Source organism: Esox lucius, chromosome 20, assembly GCF_011004845.1.
Source record: "Esox lucius isolate fEsoLuc1 chromosome 20, fEsoLuc1.pri, whole genome shotgun sequence".
In the NCBI taxonomy this organism is placed as follows: domain Eukaryota; kingdom Metazoa; phylum Chordata; class Actinopteri; order Esociformes; family Esocidae; genus Esox; species Esox lucius.
In genome coordinates, this window is record NC_047588.1 from 23,736,096 (window position 1) to 23,762,681 (window position 26,586).

Sequence of the window (26,586 nt, forward strand, 5' to 3'; positions counted from 1 at the left end):
ATGGCAGACATGTCTGAAGTGTAAAACACAATAATTAATGCTTTCTGGGGCTGTAATAAAATACCAGAAGCTTTACAGATTAGAATAAAACTTAATCCATCAATTTGCCTATTTCAAGACATGACATATGTGGGTGAAATGAGATACCAAATGGGATGGGTGATTGCTGTATCTTCTCAGCAATTATAGTCAATAACCTTTTGCTTAAATATTGTAAATCAAAGGATGTACCATCTCTGAATGGAAAAACCTCATAATATTGTTCAAATATAGAAAAAAAATCTTGCAATGAACAGACATACAATTAAACAATTTAATGTATTATGGGAACATGTTTTAAATGCTTTAGAAACTAAGTGAACTGGTAACATATGAGAATAGGGGTTTGTGGATTCTTGACTAATTTATTTTTGAATTCTAAAATGTTTGTCATTTTAATTTTTTATTTGTTTAATTTTTTTGTTAATTGTTCTTATATGTTGAACTTGTTGGTGATTTTGTTAGGGTAGTGTCTATGTGAAATCTTTGTCAGATTTGTTGATTGGGATCTGGTCATTTGGACGGGTAAGGTAAAGATGTATTTTGTCTGGCCTTACATGTTTGTAAAGTTAATTGTTAGTGTCTTGTATTTGTCACAGAGTGTCGAATTTTTGTTCAGATGTTTGCCAATGCATCATTCAGTTATATATACACATATAATTTATAAATACATACAGTGTGGCAAAAAAGTATTTAGTCTCAGCCACCAATTGTGCAAGTTCTCCCACTTAAAAACATGAGAGAGGCCTGTAATTTTCATCATAGGTACACTTCAACTATGAGAGACAAAATGAGAAACAAAAATCCAGAAAATCCCATTGTAGGATTTTTAATTAATGAATTGGTAAATTCCTCTGTAAAATAAGTATTTGGTCACCTACAAACAAGCAAGATTTCTGGTTCTCACAGACCTGTAACTTCTTCTTTAAGAGGTTCCTATGTCCTCCACTCGTTACCTCTATTAATGGCACCTGTTTGAACATGTTTTCATTATAAAAGACACTTGTCCACAACCTCAAACAGTCACACTCCAAACTCCACTATGGCCAAAACCAAAGAGCTGTCAAAGGACATAAATCGAAAGCATTTACCATGAAAGCAATTCAGCTTATAAGTGGATGCAGTACATTCCCAAGAAACACTAGAAAAGTAATAAGTCAGGTAAATACCAACAATGATTTGAAGACCTCTCATCTCAGGTTACTGTGCATGCTTCAACAATAAATAAAAAATAAAAAAACAGCAAAACTTAACTTGGAAACCTCCTGGACAACCTAAAGGTTTTTGGAAGACCATGTTCTTTTCCTCCTGTGGACCTCATTGACTGCACATCAAGGGAATCATTAATTCTGAGGTATACCAGGAGATTCTTGAGAAGGACGTCATGCCATCAGTCATGGAGTTAAGGAGGAAAATGGATCTTCCAACAAGATAGCGACCCAAAGCATTCAAGCAAGTCTACCAAAAAAGGTTAAAGTGGCTAAGGTGAAAGAAGATTTGTGTTTTGGATTGGCCAAGTCAAAGAACTGACCTTAATTCAATGAAGATGCTGTGGCAGGACCTGAAGCGAGTAGTACATGCCAGACACCCCTCAAACCTCACTCAATTAGTTGAGTTCTGTAACAAGGAGTGGGCAAAAATACGTCTAAAAAGATGTCTGAGCCTGATTAATGACTTTATTTAGATAAGGATTATATTTTTACATTTTTAACAAAAACAATGACCTCCCTGTAGGGTTCACATACTTTCAAGCAGCAGTGTATATATAACAACATTTGCTTTTTATACTTATAATCTTTATACTTATAACAATGTTATATTTTTCTTCCCAAACCAACATGCATGATAATAGGAAAGACATATTTTCCAACAACTACACACTTAAAGGAGACATTTGTAAGTTTAGCCCTCTACTGTTTACAGCGGGATAAACAAAAACTATTTCATTTGTATTATTGAGTCTAGACAGCCTTAGGAGCTAACTAGATAAGAAATAAATAACAACTAGCGCACTTGGCAATTTAATGTTATACAACATTTGGTTTGGAATTCTCTTATATAGCCTATCCTAGCACTGGTATTAAGCATAATTGAGCAAACAACATTTGTATTGTATAAGTGCACTAGGCTAGTGTCACAAGACAATAATATAGCTTCTTAGGTTTAGCCTTAGGACTTAATCAACCATTTAATAACTAGCTAGCTTGGCATACTAGCTAATGTATACAATGCGTTGTTTGTATTTCCCATTTTTATAGCGTACCCAATCAGTGATACACCTATAACCAAATCAATAAATGCTTTTTGCTTCTAGCTTGCCACCTAAGTGGATGTACAGCTTACCTGTCCAGGAAAATAACCTAAGTGGATGTACAGCTTACCTGTCCAGGAAAATAAATAACAGCTTGCTCTTTCAGGTCAATATCAGTCTGTATATTCTACAATCACTGATAAGCAATGGCTATACTTATTTTAATTCTCCAGAGCTTTCATTCCTTTGGGATTTGCAATGCTACACAACGACCTAACCGCAATAAACAATATAAAATTACGTTGAGCATAAAACCACAGACAATAACCAACTATTTGGGAGTTACTCATTTTCAAATACCCTTTATAATAAGCATGTTTCTGTTTTTGTATGGTGTGTTGTAAATCTTACAAATGGCTCCTTTAAAGAAGGAAACAATATGACCTTCTGGCAAATATAGTAGGTAAGCAATTTATGTATGTATAAGCAACAATATTTAAATATGTATACCAAAATGATGTGTATATCTAACATATACATTTGTTATACATTGTTGTCTTTGTAAATATGATATTGTCTAGAATATGCCTGCAATATCTTTCAGACAATTATTAGAAGTACTGAAATGCTTAAATTCTTTCCTTTAGGATAAACAAGTATGAATAATATATTTAAGAAAATCAAAAGTGAACAAGAAAGACAATATGCAGCATGAATTAACAAGTTATGCAGCATGAATTAATAAGTTCTATTACAAAAACATTCATTTGTTTTTGTAATAGAGCATGCAATAAACACTGATAAACAAGCAGTATTACAATATTTTGGGATTATATGTTTGGAAAGTGTCATCCCATTGACACGGCACTTATTAGAGGTGATCATGGTCAGGGTGGTTTTGTTGCTAGATTTGTGAAGTCGTGACTGAATTGCTTGCATGTGGTAAGGTGTTAGATCAGTCCATACTGGAGGTGGTGGTTAGGATGATCCAAAAGACAATGTAGAGGAAGACAATAGCAATGCCAATCCCCAGGGCGGTGTGGTTCAGTATTCGTGCTAGGCGAGAATTCCTCTCAGCCATCTGCAGATTACCATGGTTGTTTGCCTCTCGAGTCTGTAATTAAAGAGGGAGAGAGATTAGTAATTATTGAAATCATGATAGAGACTTCAATTAAGAGTCAATGACCCATATACCATGTTTGCATTTAATTTCAGTTATTTCAGGAGATGCAATATTATTTGACACAATTTCCATAGAATACATAATCAGCAACAAGTCAGAAAAAAATATAATTTTTGTCTTGGGGTGCCAAAAAGTTAAATTTTAATATCCTCTTACAGTCACATGCAGGTGATACATTTGGATATACAATGCCATTCAAAAGTTTGTGGTCACTTAGAAATGTTCTGTAAAAAACATCAAATTGATCAGAAATACAGTGTAGACATTGTTAATGTTGTAAATAACTATTGTAGCTGGAAATTGATTGTTTTTAATGGAATATCTACATAGGCAAAAATCGGATATAAACTTTCGAGGGGACAATTACATAAGATTTTCTCAAGAGCTATTCTTGAGGGGGACACCAAACTTAGTGCTGTAATACTGTGTTAGTTTGCTCGCTACTGTTACTCTGCAAATTCAGCTATTGTGTGTGAACCCTACAAACATAAAACAATCTTACTGGATGTTAGCTACGTGCATTCAGTGCCTTTCAGACGGTAGACAAGAACACTGTAACCTTGTAGCTGGCAAGCAAATATCAGCTAACCGCTAGCTAACAGTGTGACCTGTACTCAATGCAGCGAAAATGAAGGCTGGTGACGGTTATAAATGTGTTTTATTATATTGTGTGGTAGAAGTAAAGAAATGTCTAACATATCTTTCATTTGAACTACTTACTGAAAGTCAGCCACCAACGACAGACTCTCTCAGATCCCACACACTAGTGATGTGTAGATCGCGAACGCTTCGTTCTTTTTGAACAAATCTTTTTAGTGACAAATCTTTTTAGTGACTCAAGTCTTTTTTCTAGTGACTCATTCAATTGTATCGTTCATTGGAATGTTTGACAGTGGATTTCTACAACATGATCACTTGCTTCATACCCGGTCCTCCAGCTCAGTTCTCTGATCAACGTCTATGTACATTCACAGGGAAAAATAGATCAAGGCAGGAACATCATGAAGACATTCAGTTTTCTCGTTCACTTGAACGGTTGTTTCACTCATTTGAACGACTGGCAGTGGAGTTCTATCGAATCAATACGCTGTTAGTTTTACATTTGATTTTTGATTGTAATGATAAACATAGTTGTAATCAGAGTAAAACAAGGGTTTGCGGGGGGTGGCTGTAGGCATTACTGACTCAAATGAATGACATGACTCAAACTTTTTACTGAATGACTCGGTAAGATCTGTGTCAGTAGAAAGAGTCGAACTTCCCATCACGAACAAATACGAACTGTACCTTCACCATGTGCCACAGTTGAGGGGTGGAGGGCAGTGGATCAAACCCATTGTGAGGCAAAGGGCGGGGGGTGGAAATCTTTTGAAACGTTAAACTCTCTATAAAGTGTCTATAATGTGCAGTTGCTTTCACTGCGTATTATTAATATTATTAAATCAACATTTTCTTATGTACTGGCCTGGTTTATAAAATTTTTGAAGACCACCATCCATAGATGCCAAATATGAAGGTTTATGAAGATTGGTTATTTGGTGCCATAGCTCCTTTTTAAGTGTTTTTCACAAATTCAAATGGCCAGAAAACAACAACATTAAAGCGGAATTAATGAGTCCCAACTGGGAATATTTTCCTTGTGAGTAGGTGTACTTATCTAGCTCTTTTCAAGGAAGTAAATCAAACAGGGTGTGTGGTGAGCTTGCAAATGTCGAAAACTTCAATAGCGCCATTGTGTGTTTGATAAAAGAATCCCTTACAGACATTTTTGCTGTATCATCTTAGTCAACATATTGACCAAGTAAAACCCCCTTTTCAAAAAAGTTGGGATGCTGCGTGAAATGCAAATAAAAACAGAGTGGAATGATGTGCAAATCATGTATCCCTATATTTAATAAAAAATTTTACAAAGGCAACTATAAATGTTGAAAACTGATATTTTTTATTGTTTTTGCCGGAACGTGTAAGTGTTGTCTCTCACCGACCAAACGACCAACCTTGTCTGTAGAGACAAAAACTTTGCTGGCTACATAAAACATTCTGTAGCTACATTATAGTAAACCTAAACTAAAACTGTTTGCAGTTATATTGTAACGGTTTCCAGTGGATTTTCAAAGGTACAAATCTGTGCATACCTTTGGGGGTAATAATATAGGCTATATCAGTAAAAAAAGTTGGGGTTTCCATGATTCTCACGATTCCACGATTCTCTAGGTATGCTATCGTCACCTATAGTTATTGTATCAATGTCATTCACGAATAAAAGAAAAGAATTGCTCAATTCTTATAACTATTCCTAGAAAGTAAGTAGATACTAGTAAGCCTATTACTAACTAATAAGCTGTTAAAACAGCCAGTGGCAAAAGCCATAGTTCATAGACGCTTCTTGTGGTGGAGGTAAACTTAATAAACAAGAAACCAGGCAACCCTAGTTCAGCCGGCCCGCAACAAAATGTGTTAATCGTGGCTGCCCTCTCTACAATCAAACCCAGACCGCCCACGTTAATGGTGTCTAAAGAAATATTGAAACTTGATATGATGTTAATGTGTGACAGAATTATAAAATGTTAAGAGGCGATACCGATACTTGACAGCTGTATAGCTTGGTGGCATAGTGGTTAAAGACATGTGGGTGATCTGGGTTCAAATCTCAGGAGGGCAACAACCATAAATGCTTTTTATTGCGGGCCGGCTGAACTAGGCTAGTCTGGTTTCTTGCTAGAAAAATACATGCCCATTTTGAATTAGATGCCAGCAACTCATTTCAAAAAGGTTGGGACAGCAGCAGGTTTACCAATTTGTTGCATCACCTCTTCTTTTAACAACACTCTGTAACCTTTTGGGAACTAAGGAGACCAGTTGCTGTAGTTTTGAAAAAGGAGTGTTGCCCCATTCTTGCTTGATATAGGATTGCAGCTGCTCAACAGTTTGTGGTCTCCTTTGCTGTATGTGCAATTTCATAACGTGCCAAATGTTGTCAGTAGGGGACAGATCTGGCAGTCCAGTTTAGCTCCTGGACACTTTTACTACAATGCCACGCTGTGGTGATACATGAATGTGGTTTGGCATTGTCCTGCTGAAATAAGCAAGGCCTTCACTGAAAAAGATATCTAGATGGCAGCATATAGTATATTGCTCCAAAACCTATAATATATTGTTCAGCATTCATGGTGCCTTAGTTTTGCAAGGCCACACCTCCAATCTCATCTGGCCTCCTTGGAGGTCTGGAAACATGCCTATTAAAAAAAGTAGAAAAGGAACCCAGAAACCCTAGTTCAGCTGGCCCACAATTGAAAGAGATGCAAGTTGATGTCCACACTGGATTCGACCCGGGTCAGCCACATGAGAGGCTATGTCTTTAGCCGCTACACCACGGAACTGCACGCTCATCAAGTGTTGGTATAGCTTCTTGACATTAGATAATTTTGTCACGCATTAACATCACGCAAAGTTTTAATATTTTGCTAGACACCATTGAGCATTGTGTTAAACTGACTAAGGTTTCTTATGAGGTTTACCTCCACCACAAATAGCATGTATGAACTATATGGCTTTTGCAACTTGCCATTTTAACAGCATATTAACCATTTGGAATGACATTGATATATTAACTATCAATATAGGTGACGAGAACTTGACTTTTTAGTCAAGTGAAAAGACGAGAGAATCATGTAGTCAGCGAAGATTTTGTTTATCCTGAAAAAATCCTAATGCATAAATCGAAAATCCACTAGAACTGTTTTATTTTAGGCTTCCTATCACATAGAGACTGAAGGTTGTAGCCAGCAACGTTTTTGTCTGTCCTGAACAAATCCTAAGCATAATTTGTCTTGACTGAGACAGGAGTCAAATGCGGGACCCAGCCAGCCAGTCAGCTTGCCAGCCAGCCACTCACTCACGAGACATTCGCTCTTCTAGGCCTGCTCCGCTTATGAGGTCCAGCAATGAACCTCCACTCACAGGCTTGTTGAAGGCGGGCTTAGAGTGGTTTCCTTATTTCGTCAAACTGGATAGAACACATTTCCTGAACGTTTTTAGTTCCTATGTAGGTTGCAACATACCAGAAAAGAAGCAACGATAGAGGAAAAACTTAATTTTGTGTAGTCCCGTCCCAATAACATCGATATCCCTAGAATTATGTTTATTCCTCAAAGACTGATATAGTTCACCACAAACGCGACATATATCCACAGATTTCAATCGGGTTTTATTTAGTGATTTTGCTGCCATCTTCACTTACTCTAGCTAGCAACTATTGCACTGAAGGCGTTTATCTCGTGAGCACATGTATTAGCCCCTCCCATGCAAAGTATTTGATTGGGTTAACGTGTTTTGAGACATTAGCCTATGTAATTAATTAAATTGGGTTAACATGTTTTGAGACGTTACTGACAAAAATGTATTTCCCACCCCTTTACAACAAAAATCCTGTAGGTATTCCCCAGGCCTGGTGACATACAAGGCCTGGTTTATGAGGCTAATGGTGCCTTCACAGAAGTGCAAGTCACCCATGCTATATGTGCACCAGGCACGTGCACAGGGAGGGGAGAAGGGGGGCGACAGCGCCTGCCCTTCTACCCTGCCACTGACAAAGTGCCCTCCTGCCAGGATGTTTACTTTTAAGAATAGCATATTTTTCTAAACACAACCAAAGAGTATGTGGTAACAAAAATGGTTTTGCCTAACTTGAAACTTACCCCGCGTCTCGTGTTTAATGCGCTGCCCACTGGCTATGGTGCTCATAATTAAAGTGCCTTGGCTAGGTAAGTCTATTGCAGCTACGAGTCAATACATTGGTTATCAGTCTATGAGCAGCCAGCTAGCTAACATACAACATACACTAGTTTACTGGTGACTGTGTGAAAGAATTCTTCCTGCTGCTGTTTTCACTCTTCCTGTCTGACAGTCTAAAGTCTAAAGTTAATCCCATAACAACTGAAATAGATGTAAGTACTTAAAGAATCACCTTGCAAGTTACCCAAGCTTTAGTGGTGCTAGCTTGGAATATATTACTCAACAGCAACAGTGCATTGCAAGAGTAGCTAAATTTACTTAACAAATCTGTAACGTTGCTAGACTCAGCTTGATCATATCCCTTTGGTAAGTAGACAAATGTGTATTCAGAAATTAATATATGGAGTAAGATGTGTCCCAATATTCGTAAATACTTCTTCTACAATGAACATATATGTCGCGCATGCACAGCCGGCTGCAGCGTGCACCCTGACTACTGGAGCCAACCGCCAATCCAACCCATAGGCCTACTTCATAGGCCACCTTCATCCGCTTATCCGGTATCGGGTCGCAGGGGCAGCAGCTCCAGCAGGGGACCCCAAACTTCCCTTTCCCAAACCACATTTGCCAGCTCTCACTGGGGGATCCCGAGGCGTTCCCAGGCCAGTGTCAAAATATAATCTCTCCACCTAGTCCTGGGCCTACCCCGAGGTCTCCTCCCAGATGGATCGTGCCTGGAACACCTCCCTTGGGAGACGTCCCGGGGGCATCCTTAACAGATGCCCAAACCACCTCAACTGGCTCCTTTCGATGCAAAGGAGCAGTGGCTCTACTCCGAGTTCCTCACAGATGGCTGAGCTTCTCACCCTATCCCTAAGGGAGAAGCCAGCCACCCTTCTGAGAAAACCCATTTCCCTACCCGGAGGAGGCACTCCATGCATGAATCAATCAAATGTATTTATAAAGTCCTTTTTACGTCAACAGTTGTCACATAGTGCTTTTACAGAACACCCAGCCTGAAACCCCATGGAACAAGCAACAACATTGAAGCACTGTTGCTAGGAAAAGCACCCTAAGAGGGGCAGAAATTTAGGAAGAAACCTAGAGAGGAACCAGGCTCATTGGGGTAACCTGCCCTCTGCTGGCTGTGCCGGGTGAACATTTTAAGATTACAAGTTAGTAAATGCATTTGGGTTGTGTCTAGAGCCTATAAATCCTAAGCAAGGTCAAAAGCATGACCAGATGGACAAGAACAGAAAAAACCGGAGTGGGGGTGGTTATCAGACTGGCAGCTTGAATCGTCAGGTATCCTCTTGATCTGCAACACAGCCAGGAGGACTTTGGACAGTGGCAAAATTTGGGCCCAGATGAATTCTCTTAAAATTCTGAATTACAAATGGTACATTAAAATTTTGTTCCGTTTGATATTTAATTTTAAAACACTGACACTCAAAATCAATTATTGTAACATAGGTTTTGCATTTGAAAAAGATTTGAAAAAACATTGTAAAAAAAGAAAATACGTATTCAACCCCTACATTAAAGCTGCAGTAGGTAAGATTTTGAAAATTATTTAAATGTGAAAAACAGTGCCCCAATTCTTCCCTCTACTCTCCCTCTCCCCTCAACCCGAGTTAGATTGAGAGTTGGGTTTCTCTTTTCCAAATCACATGAACACGCAATGCAGGCGATCTGATGCAATTGTTAGACACAGCAAACTGAAAATTAATCAACATAAAACCAGCAAAATGCAATGGTAACAACACAGGTAAGAAACATTAACTATCAAGTTATACATATTTATTTAGATTAATGTATATTTTATGTAAATTAGGTTAAGTTAGACTAGCCAGTTACACAACTGAATGCAGCCTAGCCAACGTAGCTTAGTGATTCTGGGAGCTAGCCCTTGTTAGTCTAATAAATGTTATTATTTATGACATTTTTATGACATTCACAGCTAGCTGTGAATGTTTATGTTACTGTTACCTAGCAGAGGTTTTAAATTAATATCTTTGTATAACACAAAACACCAAAATTAGACAGAGAGTAGACGTGACCTTGCGCTAGCTAGCTACTGTAAAATGTGTAGCTTTAGTCAGGTAATCCCACAAATAACAGCCAGCCTTAAAATCACATTATACACATTATACATGCCAGCTAGATAATGAAGCTACACATATAATATTGTGAAAAATCTATTCATCCTTTTCAATTCCCTAACGATAGCTATAGCCTATCTGTGTCCAATACGAAGTCAAACAATTCCTATAATAATCTGAATAAATCAATTTACATGTCCAGAAAGAGAGCCAAATCTCAGTCGAACTTCATCCCTTTAATGCCCTTAGTTCTTTCCATCTTAAAAATTATGAACCAATTTGTATTTTTGCTTTATCCAGCTCTTTTTTTACAAATCTCTACTCTATGAAATCTTTCTTCATTTTCGATGTGGATGCTGTTGTAGGCAACAGAGGAATTGGCATTTTGCTGTCGTTTCTAACTGCCATTGTAGCTTCTATGTCAAAAATGTTTTATGTCCTTATAGTGGACATACGCAACCTGCAGGCAGTATGAGCATTCACAAATGGAGCCAAGCCCTGCCTCGTCAAAGGTGATTGGCTAAAGATTGTCTGCAACAGGATTGGCTGCATTGTTACTACCCGAGGAACATTTCTCAGATTCCAGGAACAGGGAGCTCTCTGTGGTGCTGTCTTTCACATGGCCTCATTTAACTTAGACACCATGTTTATATAGACATTTTATTTTATTTCCAATAAATGATATAGTGCAGCTTTAATATTTGATAAAGCCATATTCTTGGCTGTTTTGATCCAAGTTGTTTACGTTGGTTGGATGACACTTGTGTACTACAAGATTCTCAATCGGATTATGATGGAAACTTTGACTGGGCCACTGTAGTACATTTGCAATGTTCTGCTGAAAAGTGAATTTTCTGCCAAGCTTCAGTTTTTCGGTAGACTAAAGCAGGTTCTCATGCAGTATTTCAGTACATATATTTTGCTCCATCCATTCTTCCTTAGGTTTAACAAGATGCCCAGTTGATGAGAGGCATCCCCACAGCATGATGCTGTTACCACATACTTCACTGTAGGTATGGTTTGTGTTAAGGAAACAGGGAGCTTCTGCAGCAGATGGTTTAATATTTACTGTATAAAAAAAATTCTTACAAATTTTTCCAAACATAAAACTGTCAGCTTACAATCAATAGAAGTTTCAGGTTTTTCCAAACATGAAAACAAAAAACCTTTATAATTCAGTTATATGAGAAAATTGGTCAGGGGTCTGAATACTTTTAGATGGCACTGTATAGATTGGTAAACAGCTCTACATGTTATTTTAGTTGAAAAGTGTTACAGCATTTTAGAGTATCATCAACAGCCTAGTCTGGTAAAATACAAAAACGAAGGTAAAAGAACCGTTGCATATCTAATCTAGTCTAAAACCATTTGTTATTACACAGGATACACTGCCAACCTGTTCCACATGATACACAATCTTGTTAACATAATGTTTCCGATTGCTGCCAGCAACAGTGCAGTTTATTTATTATTACGTCCCTCTATTTCCTTCTTCTGGTAAAACATGCAAGGTGGCTTCCACAGCAGGTCAAGGGTTGGGTTCAGGCTTTATAGGCACAGATAATCTGTATTAGGGCTGCAGTAAATTTAGTTGTGCCGAAAACTGTCTCGCTGCCAGAATCGCTATTCCCAGTTGCTGCAATATGCTTGCTTGTGTGAAGATAATTGCCCTTCCCTTTGTTTTCAATTCAGCCTAAGTTTCTCTGATCTTAGTTGAACAAAACATAATTTCTTTCTTTCCTTAAAGACAACAGTAAAATGATTACATTTTCCACATGATATTATCGACCAAAATTGCTGTTTGTTCGCATTGAAGATGCTCAATGTACAGTTTTCTGTTAGGCTATAGGCCAGTGTATTAATCTATAAACACTATTGTTTTCCAGAAGTATACACTATCATTGCTAACATCTCTCTTGTCTTTTTGACTCATTTGGAAGTGTGTTCTTTAAAAATCTTGCCATAGCTTTTTTGACAAAAAGAAAATGAGCAAATTATAGCCACCCTGAAACACAGAAAAGAAATTGGCTTATGTTTTGGAATTTTTATTGTTTTATATCACTGTGGTGTTTGGTGCATAAAAGACACATTACCCAAAAAATATATTTGTTATTGTATGTCATTGTATCTACACTGTATTTTGGCAAGCTCCTTACTTGTCAGATCCATTTTGGTACCCAGAATCACACACTAGAGGGGGACCAATCATTGGGCCATGGCATGTTTTATCACTATAACACTGATTGTTCGTTATTTCAATAATATATGTGTTCTTTGATTCAGCACACTGTACTTGCATACATACAATTGTATGACCAGATGCACGGCTGTGCCTGCTGGAGGTTGTCCTGTTGTCAAAAGCAAAGTTTCATACAACAAGAAACTCCAAAAGTTTGAGACCACTTTATGTTTAAGAATTCAACAAAAAACGTTTGTTGCAAAATTTGCAACGCAGAACTCTCATGGAACGAGAGCATGACTGTAATTCATGAGCATTTAAAATGTTAAATGAGTTTAAATTGAATTGTAGCTGTGATGACAGAGGATGAATAGTGCTCAGCATGACAAATTAATATAATAATTTAATTGGATATGATTTCTTTTCATATCCGATTAATTGAAGTAGTAACCGACAGATTAAACGATTATGAAAATAGTCAGAGTAGTGGATGGCTATTCAACTGTCATTGTTTTCTAAAGAAACAAACCAGTCAAGGAGTGATTTTCATTTTAGGTTCTGTATAGCTATTATCAAGCCATCTACAGTGATCTCTTTCTAATTTAATGTGTTGAATGTAGTGTAGCGACCCTGTTATACCTGTTGTTGGTTTGGATGTTTGCTAATATTTGTAGGGAACTAGTTTTGAGGACTGTGGAGTTTCGACAAATTGGCTTGACAATGCTAAAGTAAACAGACACCACATCTCTACCCACGTATCACGTGTACCCACATCCGCGGTTTTAATAGCGTAGTGGTTAAAGACAGAGTCTGCCGTATAGAAAACCGTGGATTGAATCCAGCCAGGGACATTAACATTCATCCCTTATAATCGCGTGCCGGCATTAGGCTTGCCTGGTTCCTTTTCTTGTTACTCTCTAGCTGGAGGAGATTTTGTTTGCTCTCTTTGCCCTGAACAGCTGTGTTTTGCTGAGTGTCTGTGTACTTGTGCCTTGAGCAATGTTCTCCACAAAACTCTTTTCACTTTCCTCAAGGTTTGCAATATTTTCTCCATTCCATCTGTTTGTCTGTATTGAATGTTTGCTATTCAACAATGCTTTCATGCCTGTGGACTGTGGAATCACTGGTGATATAAAAAAGTCCACAACAGGAAATTGCAATCCAGTGCCATCAGTAAACATACTGTAACTTGAAAGGTGATGACGTTGGTTCTTAATGATGTTTTACAATCACATCCTCCCACATTTTTATTGGACACAGAAGGTCCTTGTAGGAAGACTGAACAATGCTGCCAAAACTGTGCTCCCTGGCAGTGTCAGGTTAATCAGCAAGCCAAACATAAGTGTGGATAAAAAAAGGTCCCAATAATTTACATTTTAAATGGTAAATCTGTCATCTTACAAAATCCTGTTGTAACATGTTGTTAGTATTTATTTACTGTGCTGTAGTTATGGGATAACACACTATTACATTTCATTAGCTTTCAAAACATTTCTCCGCATTTGATGTCAGATCAAATCAGCCAATAGATGGCGTGGGCAAACTTAACTAGAACACATTAACAGTGTACAATATATCGCCACGATACATTTTATTTTATGTTAAAATCTAAAAAGTAAAATGTTTGTTTTTCTTTAACTACCATACAAAACCTTTCTTGCATCTCTCAGAACCCCTTACTCAAAGCCATACCAACCTGATTCACACATCATCTTGGTAGAAACATGATTTCTACTAATTATAAAATGTTTACTCCCGAATAAAATAAATAAAAGGGCATTGTTTTGTGGGTTTTGTTGTCAACTTGAGTAAACAAATTTCATCAACAAATATTGCTTGTTGTTATATTCATCTCATCTCTCATCTCCTCTTCATCTGCTTATCCGGTATCGGGTCGCGGGACAGCAGCTTATTATATTCACTCCAGAAAAAAAAGATGCAGGTGGTGACTGAACAAATTCGAATGTAGCTTCAGCCACAAATACAAGCACCATAGACTCTGTTCTTCCAATATGTAAGTTGCATTTGTAGTTTAGACAGTTGGGGTACTACAGTTTTTGTAACGTTTGTCTTTTCTTAAGCATTTTTCTGCATTCTACAAGCCCTATGCTCTCCAATACATGAATGCTGATTCTGATTACTGAACTTTGAGTACATGCTAATTTTGATTACTGATCCAATAATATTGTTTTTATTTTGTTGATGTTTAAACAGATGTGAGTGGATATGCTATGGTTGCTAGAATTTGGTTGTTCTCCGTTCCCATGCTGAAATTCAAGACAGCAAAACATTTTGTTGTTAGGCTTGCGACTCAACACTGACATGTTTCCAGCCTGTGCGTAGCCCAATGTACAAGTCATCTGTTTACCGTTAGAATTATAATTGATCATTGGACAATCATGGAATTAGATAGATTCCACAGTGTCACACTGTCTCACAGGCAAGACACCTGACTTCTGGATATCAACTGCAATTACATTTTTCATTTCTTTATCAAGTTATTACCAGCAGCAATGAATAAAATGTGTTGTCCAGGTCTTGTTTCTCTATGTAGATTTTAACTGGATGGAGAATTAGGCTGACAAACTGAATAATCAAGTCAGATATTGTGTGGGCGCAACCAAACATGGTATTCAGGAAACTGGAATGTGGCAGTGGAGAGCAGTACCAGCCTCCAACGGGAAGCCTTATTTAATTAATTACCCCCTTAATACTAAATTTCTCGATCAGCTCTGTAACATTTGATAAATGCATCATAAAACCATCTGTCAGGCCAGGCTTTATAAAAACACAATCATTTTCAATTTAAACTAAAGCAAAAATACATAATTGACAGTAAGATCTGTTTTAAGCAATGTAAGGATTGTAATGTGATGACGAAGTGAATGTATAACAATGTTTTTGTGGAGATCTACAACCAGACAAGTGTTCGTGTAACTACAAGGAGAGTGAGGGGTAAGATGGGAGGTGGGTGATATCAGAGAAAATCTCCATGTTTAACCAGATTGTTGTTATCTCTTTTGTCTGCAACATAAAGGCCCACTCCGTGGGAGTACAGAGACACAAATGAAGGGTCCATTCACTGAGTGACCCAGGGAGCCTTATGATTTACTATTTACAGATATCGGCTATTTTATAGTAATTCTATGCATTTCCATTAATACAAATAACCTTTGTGGTTTGATGCCCATGGGATATCCTTCAAAATATTGTGGTGTCTCTAGATGAAAACTCCCATCACACCTCATTCTCAGCACATGGTCTTGGTCATGGTCAGTTGATAATACTGTAGTTTCACACATTCTGGTTTTATGCCACTAAAGTTTAAGATGATCAGATGTTTTTGTTCTTAAAGAGATGTGTTTGACAATTTATCTAAAGAACAGATTTGCAGATTGTGGCGTCCATGATTGTCACTAGACCTTATCCACATATTAGCCTCCTCATGGTACACTTGGTGACGTTAAACAATCAAAACCAGAACCTAAGGGGTCGTCTACAAACAGATAATATATAAGGTCATTCATAAATGTCTGAGATAAAGCCAATACCCAAAAATATCCCTCCATGTACAAATATTCAGGTACTGTACCATTCACAACATGTCATAACAACATGTCATACATTCACAATAAAGTTCAGGGTTTAGAGCAAATACCTGTGTGACCAACAGCATATTTGGACCTGTGATATGACCCTGTTCATTCCCAACAACAAATGGGGCTCTGATAGGGGTGGCTTCCAAATAGGAGGGTATATGGGGTATCATAGCAACTGGTATTAATATAGTTAATGTGTAATCATTTTCTCATAATACCACTGTCTATCATTCATTGTATACAAATAACTAGGGCTGGAACCAGGGACATCACTAGAAAATCATGTCAAAAATGTTATAAATAGATTTTCTTTTTAATGAGTGAAATAAGAATTTAACCCCTCTGCAAAACATGACTTAGTACTTGGTGGCAAAACCCTTGTTGGCAATCACAGAGGTTTGCACACATCTCAGGAGGGATTCTGTCCCACTCCTCTTTGCAGAACTTCTCCAAGTCATTAAGGTTTCGAGGCTGACGTTTGGCAACTGGAACCTTCAGCTCCCTCCACAGATTTTCTATGGGATTAAGGTCTGGAGACTAGCTAGGCCACTCCAGGACCTTAATGTGCTTCTTCTTGAGCCCCTCATTTGTTGCCTTGGCCGTGTGTTTTGGGTCATTGTCATGCTGGAATACCCATCCACGACCCCATTTATGCAACGGAAGGAAGTCACAGATGACCAAAAACTTTACCAAAAAAAAAGTAACTGCAGCCCATTCAAGTTGCACAGGTAGTCCAGCTCCTTCAGGATGGCAAGTGCCGTTGCAAGATGGTTTGCTCTGTCTCCCAGTACAGTCTCAAGAGCATGGAGGAGATACCAGGTAATGGGCTGTTACACAAGAAGAGCTGAACATGGCTATAGAAGGGCATCAACCCAGCAGCAGGACCGGTATCTGTTGCATGGTTTTTGACCAAACTGCCAGAAACATGCCAGGCCCAATGTCCTCTAGGGGGACCTGTGTTCACAGCCCAGCACCGTGCAGGTTGATTGGCATTCGCCAGAGAACACCAGAATTGGAAGGTCTGCTATTGGTGACCCGTTCTCTTCACAGATGAGAGCAGGTTCACACTGAGCACATGTGACAGACGTGAAAGAGTCTGCAGGCAACGTTATGCTCCCATCTCGTTATGCTGCCATCTAGCATGACCAGTTTGGTGATGGGTTAGTTATGGTCTGGGGGGGTCTATCCTTGGAGGGTCGCACAGACCTCCACATGCTAGCCAACTGACTGCTGTTAGGTACCGGAATTAAATCCTCAGATGCATCGTCAGATCTTACGCTTGTGCAGTGGGGCCTGGGTTCCTCCTGGTGCAGGACAATGCCTGGCCTCTTGTACGTAGGCAGTTAGGCATAGACAGAGACATTGATGCCATTGACTGGCCTTCATGTTCCCCAGACCTGAATCCAATTGAGAACCCCTGGGACGTTATGTATTGGTGCATCCAATGCCGCCAAGTAACGCCACAGACTGTCCTGGAGCTTAGTGATGCCCTGATCCAGGTCTGGGAGGAGATCCCCCAGGACAACACCTGCAATCTCATCAGGAGCATGCCCAGACGTTGTCGGGAGTGCATACAAGTAAGTGGGGGCCAAACACACTACAGAGTCACATTATGAGTTGCCGTGATGACAACACAAGTTGGAAGATAGCCTTCTGGATATTAACTCATGAAAATGATATCAAGCCTTACTGTTGTGTTACATATAAAAAACGCCAATTTTAAATTGTTGCTAGCAAGCTGCTGAAAACAAGTCAAATTGTATCTTTCCAGTATTCCCTAATCCTACAACATAATACAAAGGAAGTCAAGCCATTCAATTTCACTTAATATTTACACATGATATTTGGAGTAGCCACTTTGTTCACAGTAATAAAATTTAGGAAAAACCTATAAACTGTAATGTTGTGTCGGTTGTTGATTATGTTTATTATGAAGGAAATAAGAATGTATTTGAAAAAAACTATGATGAAACGCCCTAAGATCTTATAACATAACTAAAGACCGTTCAAATGACATCATAACCTAGTAATAACCCAATGTTTCACATTCATCCTGTTAGTTGGTCAGGCAAATAATTTTCGTTTGGCTCAGTTATTTCTCAGAAAGAAAAAGTAAACATAGTTATTAGTATTATTTATTAATGCTATCATGAGCTAAAATAAAAGTATGTACTTGGCCAGGCTGAGCTGACATGGGCTGTACTTGGCTTGACTGGGCTAAGCTGGGCTGAACTGGCCTTTTTTTTTACTGAACTCTATGATGCAAAATATTGTTTCTATAACTAATAAATGTATTACTAAAACATTTAGCTATAATACATTCATAAAATTTTCATGCCAAAATATTAGAATAATCCGTTTTAACTAAGCCAATATGTCTACAATATCCTCATTAGCTATGCTATCAGGTCCATGATGCGCGTTTCCAGGATCAGAATTTTTTTTTCAGCTACAGTAGCTACCAAGCTCTCAGTCTCATGTACACACACATTAATGCTCAAATTAAATTAAGTCAATCAATTCACAACTTGCAGTACGTTCTGGTTATTACTCGTCATCACTGGCTTGCCACACAGGGAGGCAAACCGAGTTATGACTAACTAGTTTAGCTACGTTACTGTTGTTGTTCCATCAGCCAGTAACAGCTAATTTGGGTTCAATGTCTATAGCAAATAACGTTGGCAAAATTACTCTTCTAAACATAAGGTGGGGAATCATGCAACGTCGTTTGATAGAGGATCAACTAATATTGTACCATAAGCAATAATAGAGAGATTAACATCAAGCACTTCTGGATTGTATTTACTGGATTTAATTAATTTATTGTAGTCGTTTTCAGTCAGAAAGCTGTCAAGTTAACTTTGTACGTGCGGTTTGCTGCTTTTGATCTTCATTTCATGAGTGATATAAGTTTTCCCTTAATTTTTTGGAGCAGTATAATACAATTGCGTCATTCATTATAATTTGTATTCATGGAGTAATGTCTTTAATTGAGAAATAGTTTACCTTGAATGCATGGCTGAATCATAGACTGTATAAAAAATGGACGACACCCCTTCACTCTTTTCCATTGGTGAAAACTGAAGCTGCCAGTGTCCCGATATGGCGCTGACATCTTGGACTGCGTCTGCGCAGATAGCGATCTTGGGACCAGTTCTGCGCAGTAGTTATGCGCAGTAGTTATGCGCAGTAGTTATGCGCAGTAGCGAGCAGGAAGTAAAGCCGTAAAGCCGCGAAATCAACGGCCCCACCCCTGTGCCCCGCCCTCACTCTCCCTCGCAGAATGCGCATACCGTAATCAATCGCAAGCACACGCTGCACTGTTTTGGAAGTGGAGTCCTGCTCCTGTGAACTCTGTCTGCTCGTTTCCACTCCAACCTCATTAAAATACGATATGTTATAGCCTAACTTACATTATGTTTAACCTTAATTTAGAATAGGCCTAATACAAAAATAATTGGTAACTTCTAGCTAACGATCACCTGCTAGCTATTAACATGGCTATTAACGAGGCTTGTTGTCTTTTAGCTAACGTTAGCTAGCCCATTACATTTATTTACTAATTAAATAGCTTACTTACCGAAAAAAATTCAAAGATCGATTGGAAATGCCAGATCGGTTAGCACAATCTACTGCAGAACAACCCATTATGTCCGTGAGAAATTATATTTTTTATAGAAATTTAGAGATTAAATTTAAAGCTCCAATCTCCTTAGTCCTCCGAAGATCGCGAAAAAAAGCCTGTTGGCGCTTCAGTGGCTCCTCGGCTCAGATAGCTGTCAATCTCGACGTCACACCACCGTTTTTAGAGCATTAAATAACTAACTAAAAACAAACTTATTTTAAAAACAAACTCTTGAATTTACATTAGCGTGATACAAACTACAGTAAATGACAGAAACCAGCTTCGGAAAAAATATATTTGAAGGGTAATTTAATTGTTTAGTTGGTCTCGCGTCCCATTGAATAACATGGGGAGGTGGGGTTTATGACCTATACTGGGACCACTCACCAGGGGGCGATCGAGACGTTTTGGCTTCACTTGTGCGGCACGCTTGGGCTGAATTAACTTCAACGTCAAGTTTTTCACCAACAAACCGGTGATCTACTTGAGCACGTTGGGTTTTTGCATAGTTGAGCAGCTCGGACTAGCTAACCATTCACAACGTTACTGATGAATTAACCCGTAAGTGTGAAATTTCTCCACAACAGAAACGTTGAGGCATTTAAAAAAATCTATATTTCCATTAACATTTACAGTATCAGTCAAGTCTCTTAACCAGCTTCATGATTCTCTGGAATACTTGTCCAACAGTCTTGAAAATAATATTATGATAACCCTTTTTTTTGCACATGTTTATATTTGTTTTATAACCACTGCCTACAGTTGTTTTAATGAAGGCATTGCAAAAGTATAAGAAAAAAACTAATACTTTCATTTAATTCTGGAATTTTAGTATTTATTCTATCCGATGAAAGTAATCAAAGTAGTGGTTGACAGATTAATCGATTATCAAAATAGCTGTTAGTTGCTGCCATACAAATAATTGTAAACACAGCCTTTTCTTAACAATGGTGCATACAGTAGCCTAGGCATAATGGATTAAGACATTTCTTCTAGGAATTAAACTAAAACAGGTACAGGTGATCTGTTCATTGTTCTGTCTTTCTTACAAAACAAAACATGTGGACATTTCTTTTCAGGTGCCACAGACAATTCCTGTGTGATATTTTGGCTTATAGTAGACTCCAGTGAGGTCACAATATTTTTTCTGAATTGTGCAGATATATACTGCGTTCCATGTTGACAGAAATACTTTGACAGAGACTTTTGACAAAGATAATCTTTTTGATTAATTACACAGCATACTCGTTAGTTTGTGTTTCATGGTGTAAAGTGATAGGCTGCCAAAATGAGTGGACAATTTATATCAGACATATTTTGGAGAGTTGGTAAAATATCAGAAATGACAAAACATTGGCATCGGCCAATTGTGGTAAATTTATAGCAGCTGGTGGTAACGGCCAACAATTTTCTTATCTGTAGATCCCTATTGACACAAGAAAACAAATATCTACCGAATGTCTATTATAAAACGACCTCTACCTCGCTTGACTGCGGACTGAAGTAGTTTCTTTCAAGTGTATGGTATCAGGCTCCCGGACTGTGGTGGGTGAGAGCAAATACATTAATATTAAAATGTTTCTGTCTTTACTTCCTTTTTTCAAGTAACTGCCCAGTCATCATATTCTGTTAACTCCTAACTAAATTATTTTGATGATTTGTCTTGTTTCTGTCTTTACTTCCTTTTTTCAAGTAACTGCCCAGTCATAATATTCTGTTAACTCCTAACTAAATTATATTGATGATTTGTCTTGTTTCTGTCTTTACTTCCTTTTTTCAAGTAACTGCCCAGTCATAATATTCTGTTAACTACTAACTAAATTATATTGATGATTTGTCTTACAGTACATGTGGCCAAATATTAAACAGAAAAAAACCCATAAACCCCTCTTCAAAACCTCTATCTAAAGCAGACACTTTGAAAAATGGGATTATCGTTACATACATTTTTTAATTCTGTTTGTTGGGATATGACCAAGAAAATCTAATAAGCATGTTCTTTAACAATTAAATAATGTTAGAAGACAAACTACTTTACATATAGTTCTTTCATAGAAATCTGAGCAATTAATTAGTATTTTAATTTCAGTATTTTTGTATTTTACTTTAATTCAGCCCCCAACAGTTTTTCCCAGTTTTTATGGCCCCCATTCTGGGGCATGTCCCTCACTTTATCTACAGTTTTATCTACAGTCACATTATTACTCTGTTACCTCCACACTAAAGACTATATACAAACCAAACTCAACACAAGGAAAATGGCAGAGTATGGCAAAAAAGGAGCACACATTTCTCTAGAAAGGCAGCCCACTACCAAGTCAGAATTCAGTTAAATACAGACTACAGAAAACAAAACTGATAACTGTGTTTCATCCTTAAAATCTGAAATAGACTACTGACTGCTCTTTAACATGTAACATGTTAACAGTTTTTTTGGAATATATTTCTACTGTAAACATTTTAGTCTGGCAGCAATAAAACTCTCACTTACCAAAACTGAGTAGATTAATGCAGCAGTACCAAGTGGCAGGCAACAGCACAGCATGGTGAAGATGGAGTAGCACAGATAGTCTGGCAGAGGGCGAGGCAAAGCTCCCTGAGTCACAAACACTGTAGGCTGGACGGTAATGGCTGTCTGGGAGTTCTGTCCCAAGGGGTATTGTCCCGGGGGGTACTGTCCCTGGGGGTACTGTCCCTGGGGGTACTGTCCCTGGGGGTACTGTCCCTGGGGGTACTGTCCCGGTGGGTACGGCTGGCTGTAAGGTTGGGTTGCATAACCCTGGGAGTAGCCTACGGGTGCGGGGTTGCCTGATGGTGCAGTGTAGCCTGCATTGAAGTACTGTGGGTGGTCCTGGTAGGGTGGAGGATCTGGTTGTCCCATCCCAGACTTCTCATCTGGGTTCCAGCCAGGTTGTGGGGCGCTTGGTGTCTTGTTGGTATCCATACTGTTGCTCTGTTGTTGTTGTTGTTGTTATTTTCCGTCTTTTTCTTTATTTCACGCCTCCTCCAAACCCAAGAGTTGTATTTGCGTCTCTATGCTTATGCTGCCTAAGTAACGGCTTCCTGAACTGCGTAGAATAACCAGTTACTCCCTCTGCCTCTCTCTTCCCCTCCCCCGTCCATGGTTAGAGACACCCTGTATGTGAAAGCCATAGAGAAGAAATGGCCTCTCTAAGACGCTTTTGCACTGCATGTTGGCGGCTCGACTCCACTCGCCTCTACCCGCTTTAGGAACTTTTCCACTGCATGGTACCAGCTGAGGCGATACCTAAAGGTGAAAACACGAAAGACTTCTTATTGGACAAGAGTGACTCAAAGCATGGTAACAGTCAAGTGACAGAGAATGGTTTTTTGCATTTTTGCAGTCTGCAATGTATTAAACCCAAAGTTACTGCTCACGCATGCTTCCTCGCTTCTACCGGTATAAATGCTGCTTTGTGTACAGTTGGCTACTCTTGAGTGAGTCGGCGTGGCATTATAGCCGCCAATTATTTATACATTTTAATCGAGATGGAGGGGTTATGTAGGTTGTTTTAAATGCGTTGGTGTTGAGTTGTTAGGTGTATACGCTTAAATCTAACAGAACATTGCAGTTACGTCATCTTTTATATTGCAGGGCGATAATTCTCTTCTTGTTTTTCTTTGTTTTTCAAACGGCCAGTGACCATGTTATCCAGATTTAGTTTACTTTTGATTTTTCAGTTTACTTTCAAAGCTTGTCAATTTAAAATAAAATTGATGTTGTTAATTCAATATATTTTTCTGTTCATTGCAGGGTTTACGTTAGTTGGCAAATGCTGGCTTTTCGCCGGTATCAAGTGTACGAAATCTCCATTGTTGTTCCCGTGTGTGTCGCGTTGGAGGTGGAGTCATGGCAGTTTTCATGTGATGTCACTACGGGCGGGTATATGGTACTATCTGCAGTGGAAAACCAACCGAGGCGAGCCGAGTCGAGCTGGTACCATGCAATGGAAAAGCTCCCAAAGCGAGTAGAGTCGAGCCGGTACCATGCAATGAAAAGTGCCAATGTGTTTCTCACTAGCGTGTTTCAGAGCATGGTTAGTGGACTTAACTGTGAGCAAATGTGTTCTAGCATGAATGTCATTATTGCCGGGTCATTAAGAAGGATCAGCCAATGAAGGTGAAAGTCCTTTCCAGTTGGCTGCATTAAGGGTTGCCTTGAATTACCATGTTCATGCTAAATTAGCCTTTTAGTTATTAAAGGCTTCTGTTCTTCTCTATGGTGGGAACTGACTGGGTGGGATTAAGGTTGGGAAAAATACTGATTAGGCAACTAATAAATTCAGCAGTCAGACCGAAGTCCGAACCAAAAAGAGGCCTCGCAAACAGCAGTAAAATTTCCTAATTTCCTAGCAAAAAGTGTTATCTTAAAACCTATTCACAAAGCTGCAGAGACCAACTTTTACTAAGGATTGGGTAGAAATCTTAAACTAAGATAAATGGTGGAGTTGACCCAGTTGCTAAGGATGATGATCCTTAGCAACTGGGTGCTAACTATGCACCCAGTTGCTATGCCTATGCCCAAAGTGATTGGCTGATAAGGGAAGGGTCTCTGTCAGTGAATTCATCATAGCAATACTGTAGAAGGATGTCATGTTGGCATACTAATTCATTGTTGTTGGCAACTTCAATAGGGCTAATATGAGGAAAGGTTTGTGGGAATAACACTGGCGCATTAACTCCTGCCTATGATGATCAGACTCTTGAAAAGTGTTATTCCCAAATATGGAACAGCTACAAACCCCTCCCCCATCCTGCCTTTGGTAATGCGGATCACATTCTTCTCCACCCCACCTACAGACAACTTCTAAAACAGGTGAAAAAAACTTTTTCCAAGCAGTTCAGCGCTGGAATGAGGAATCCATTACCACTATCCAGGACTGATTTGAAACCACATATTGGCAGCTTTTTTGTGTTGCAGCTGATGGAGAAATTTGATGAATACACAGACTCTGTCTCTGCATTTATCTTCAAGTGCATCAATGATGTCATCCCGAGGGTCAATGTGCCTCATTCAGCAACCGTTCTTAAGAAGCCTTTTTAAATCTCACCGACATTCACCAATGTTTTTTTATTTGGGATTTGTTATTTAGTTAAGAACATAATCTACACGCACTCGAGCTCACTTACACACATTTGAGTGCTGACATGTTTGTGCCAAATAATTAGTTATTGCGTTTTCTTCAATTCTAAAGTTTTATAATATATAGGATTGAAATTACAATAACATTTCATCATAAATATTTGTTTTAATTCAGCCTCAGCTGTCCTCCTGATACAGGGATCACTGAGTAATAGCATCTTTTTTTTGTTATTTTATAGCCCCTGCTGAATATGACAGCTCATTTGTTGTCCACTTCCTGCTGCAGTACCTACACTTCAAAACTACTGAAGATGTTTTTCTGTAGATTTTGGTTTGGCCCTTCTTGACTTCTTGCTCAACTTTTCTCATGAATTTCTGTGTACACACCCCCCTGGAGTCTCATGCCCTTTTATGGGGATTGGTAGGGTGTTTTCCTATGCTAATTAGGAACAACTGGCACGCACTTTCAATTTACGAGGACAATGGGATTCATCATTATAAGACCATAGGTTTGAACAATTCTGCAATTTAAAAACACGTCATGAATCTGACGTAGACTTTTATTAGGACCTTTCTCAAGAAAGAAAAATCTTAGGAGGATATAGGTGAATGAGGCACAATGTTAGTACACTCCCTAACCAAAAGGCCTGGGTAAATGCTAATGTCTGTGCCTGTAGCTCTGTGGACATGGAGGCTTTGAGGAGCTCCAGTTATGACCTACAAAAGGCCATTAGAGTTGCCAAAAGAGACTACAGGGATAAGTCAGAATCTAACTACCACAGTTCTGACCCCAGCTGCATGTGGTGTGGACTGCAACTCATCACAGACTATAAAGGAATAAATAGCAGTGATGCTCAGCCCGCCTCTCCCCAATGAGCTCAGCATTTTCTATGCATCGTTTGAGGCAACCAACAACATTCCCTTTGTAAGGCTAGCCAAGGAGCAGGACGACTGCCCTCTGTCTTTAACAGCGGCTGACGTGAGGAGAGCTTTTCAAAGGGTGAACCCACGGAAGTCACAAGGGCCAGGTGACATTCCAGGCTGTGTCGTCGGGATGCGGCCAGCTAGCGAAAGTATTCACGCCTATATTCAATCTCTTCCTGAATCAATCTATGGTCCCAATCTGCTTCAAGCAGATTGGGACCCGCTATGCCCGCTATGCTCGTACCCAAGCTCAGGACCCTGGGTCTTAACACCTCCCTTTGCAACTGCATCCTGGACTTCCTGACGAGCCGACCCCAGGTTTTGAGAATGGGACAACCTCACCTCCTCTGCACTGACCCTTAGCATTGGAGCCCCTTTGGGCTGCGTACTCAGTCCCCTCCTGTATGGCCGGTTCACGCATTACTGTGTGGTCACACGCAATACCAACATCCTCCTTAAGTTTGCAGATGACACCAGAATCCTGGATCTCATCTCCAACAATGATGAGACCGCTTACATAGAGGAGGTAAGTGACTTGGCAACAAGGTGCCAGGAAAACAACCTCTATCTCAACATCTGCAAAACTAAGCAGTTCATCATGGACTTCAGGATGCGGTGGAGGTCACACTCCCATAAACATTGTTGGAGCTGAAGTAGAGTCTCTGACTTCAAGTTCCTCAGTGTGTTCAGAAAAGATGACCTCACCTGGTCCAAGCAAGTAGACTCTGCGGTAAAAAAGGCCCAAAAGCACCTGCCCTTCCTGAGGAGACTCAAGAAGTTTGGCATGTCTGCAAAAACTCTCACCAACTTTTACAAGGGTATCATTGAGAGCGTCCTCTCAGACTG

At 39.0% G+C, this 26,586-nt stretch overlaps 1 protein-coding gene across 1 annotated transcript; it reads right to left on the minus strand.

Moving 5' to 3' along the window:
• Nucleotides 1-1,695: 1,695 nt before the first annotated feature.
• On the minus strand, nucleotides 1,696-22,834 carry LOC105019135 (trafficking regulator of GLUT4 1). The gene is made up of 2 exons (XM_010885072.5): nucleotides 22,204-22,834; nucleotides 1,696-3,404 (listed from the first exon to the last, which is right to left on the minus strand). The coding sequence occupies exons 1-2, from the start codon at nucleotides 22,654-22,656 to the stop codon at nucleotides 3,246-3,248; spliced, it is 612 nt and encodes a 203-aa protein (XP_010883374.2). The 5' UTR covers nucleotides 22,657-22,834; the 3' UTR covers nucleotides 1,696-3,245.
• Nucleotides 22,835-26,586: the final 3,752 nt, after the last annotated feature.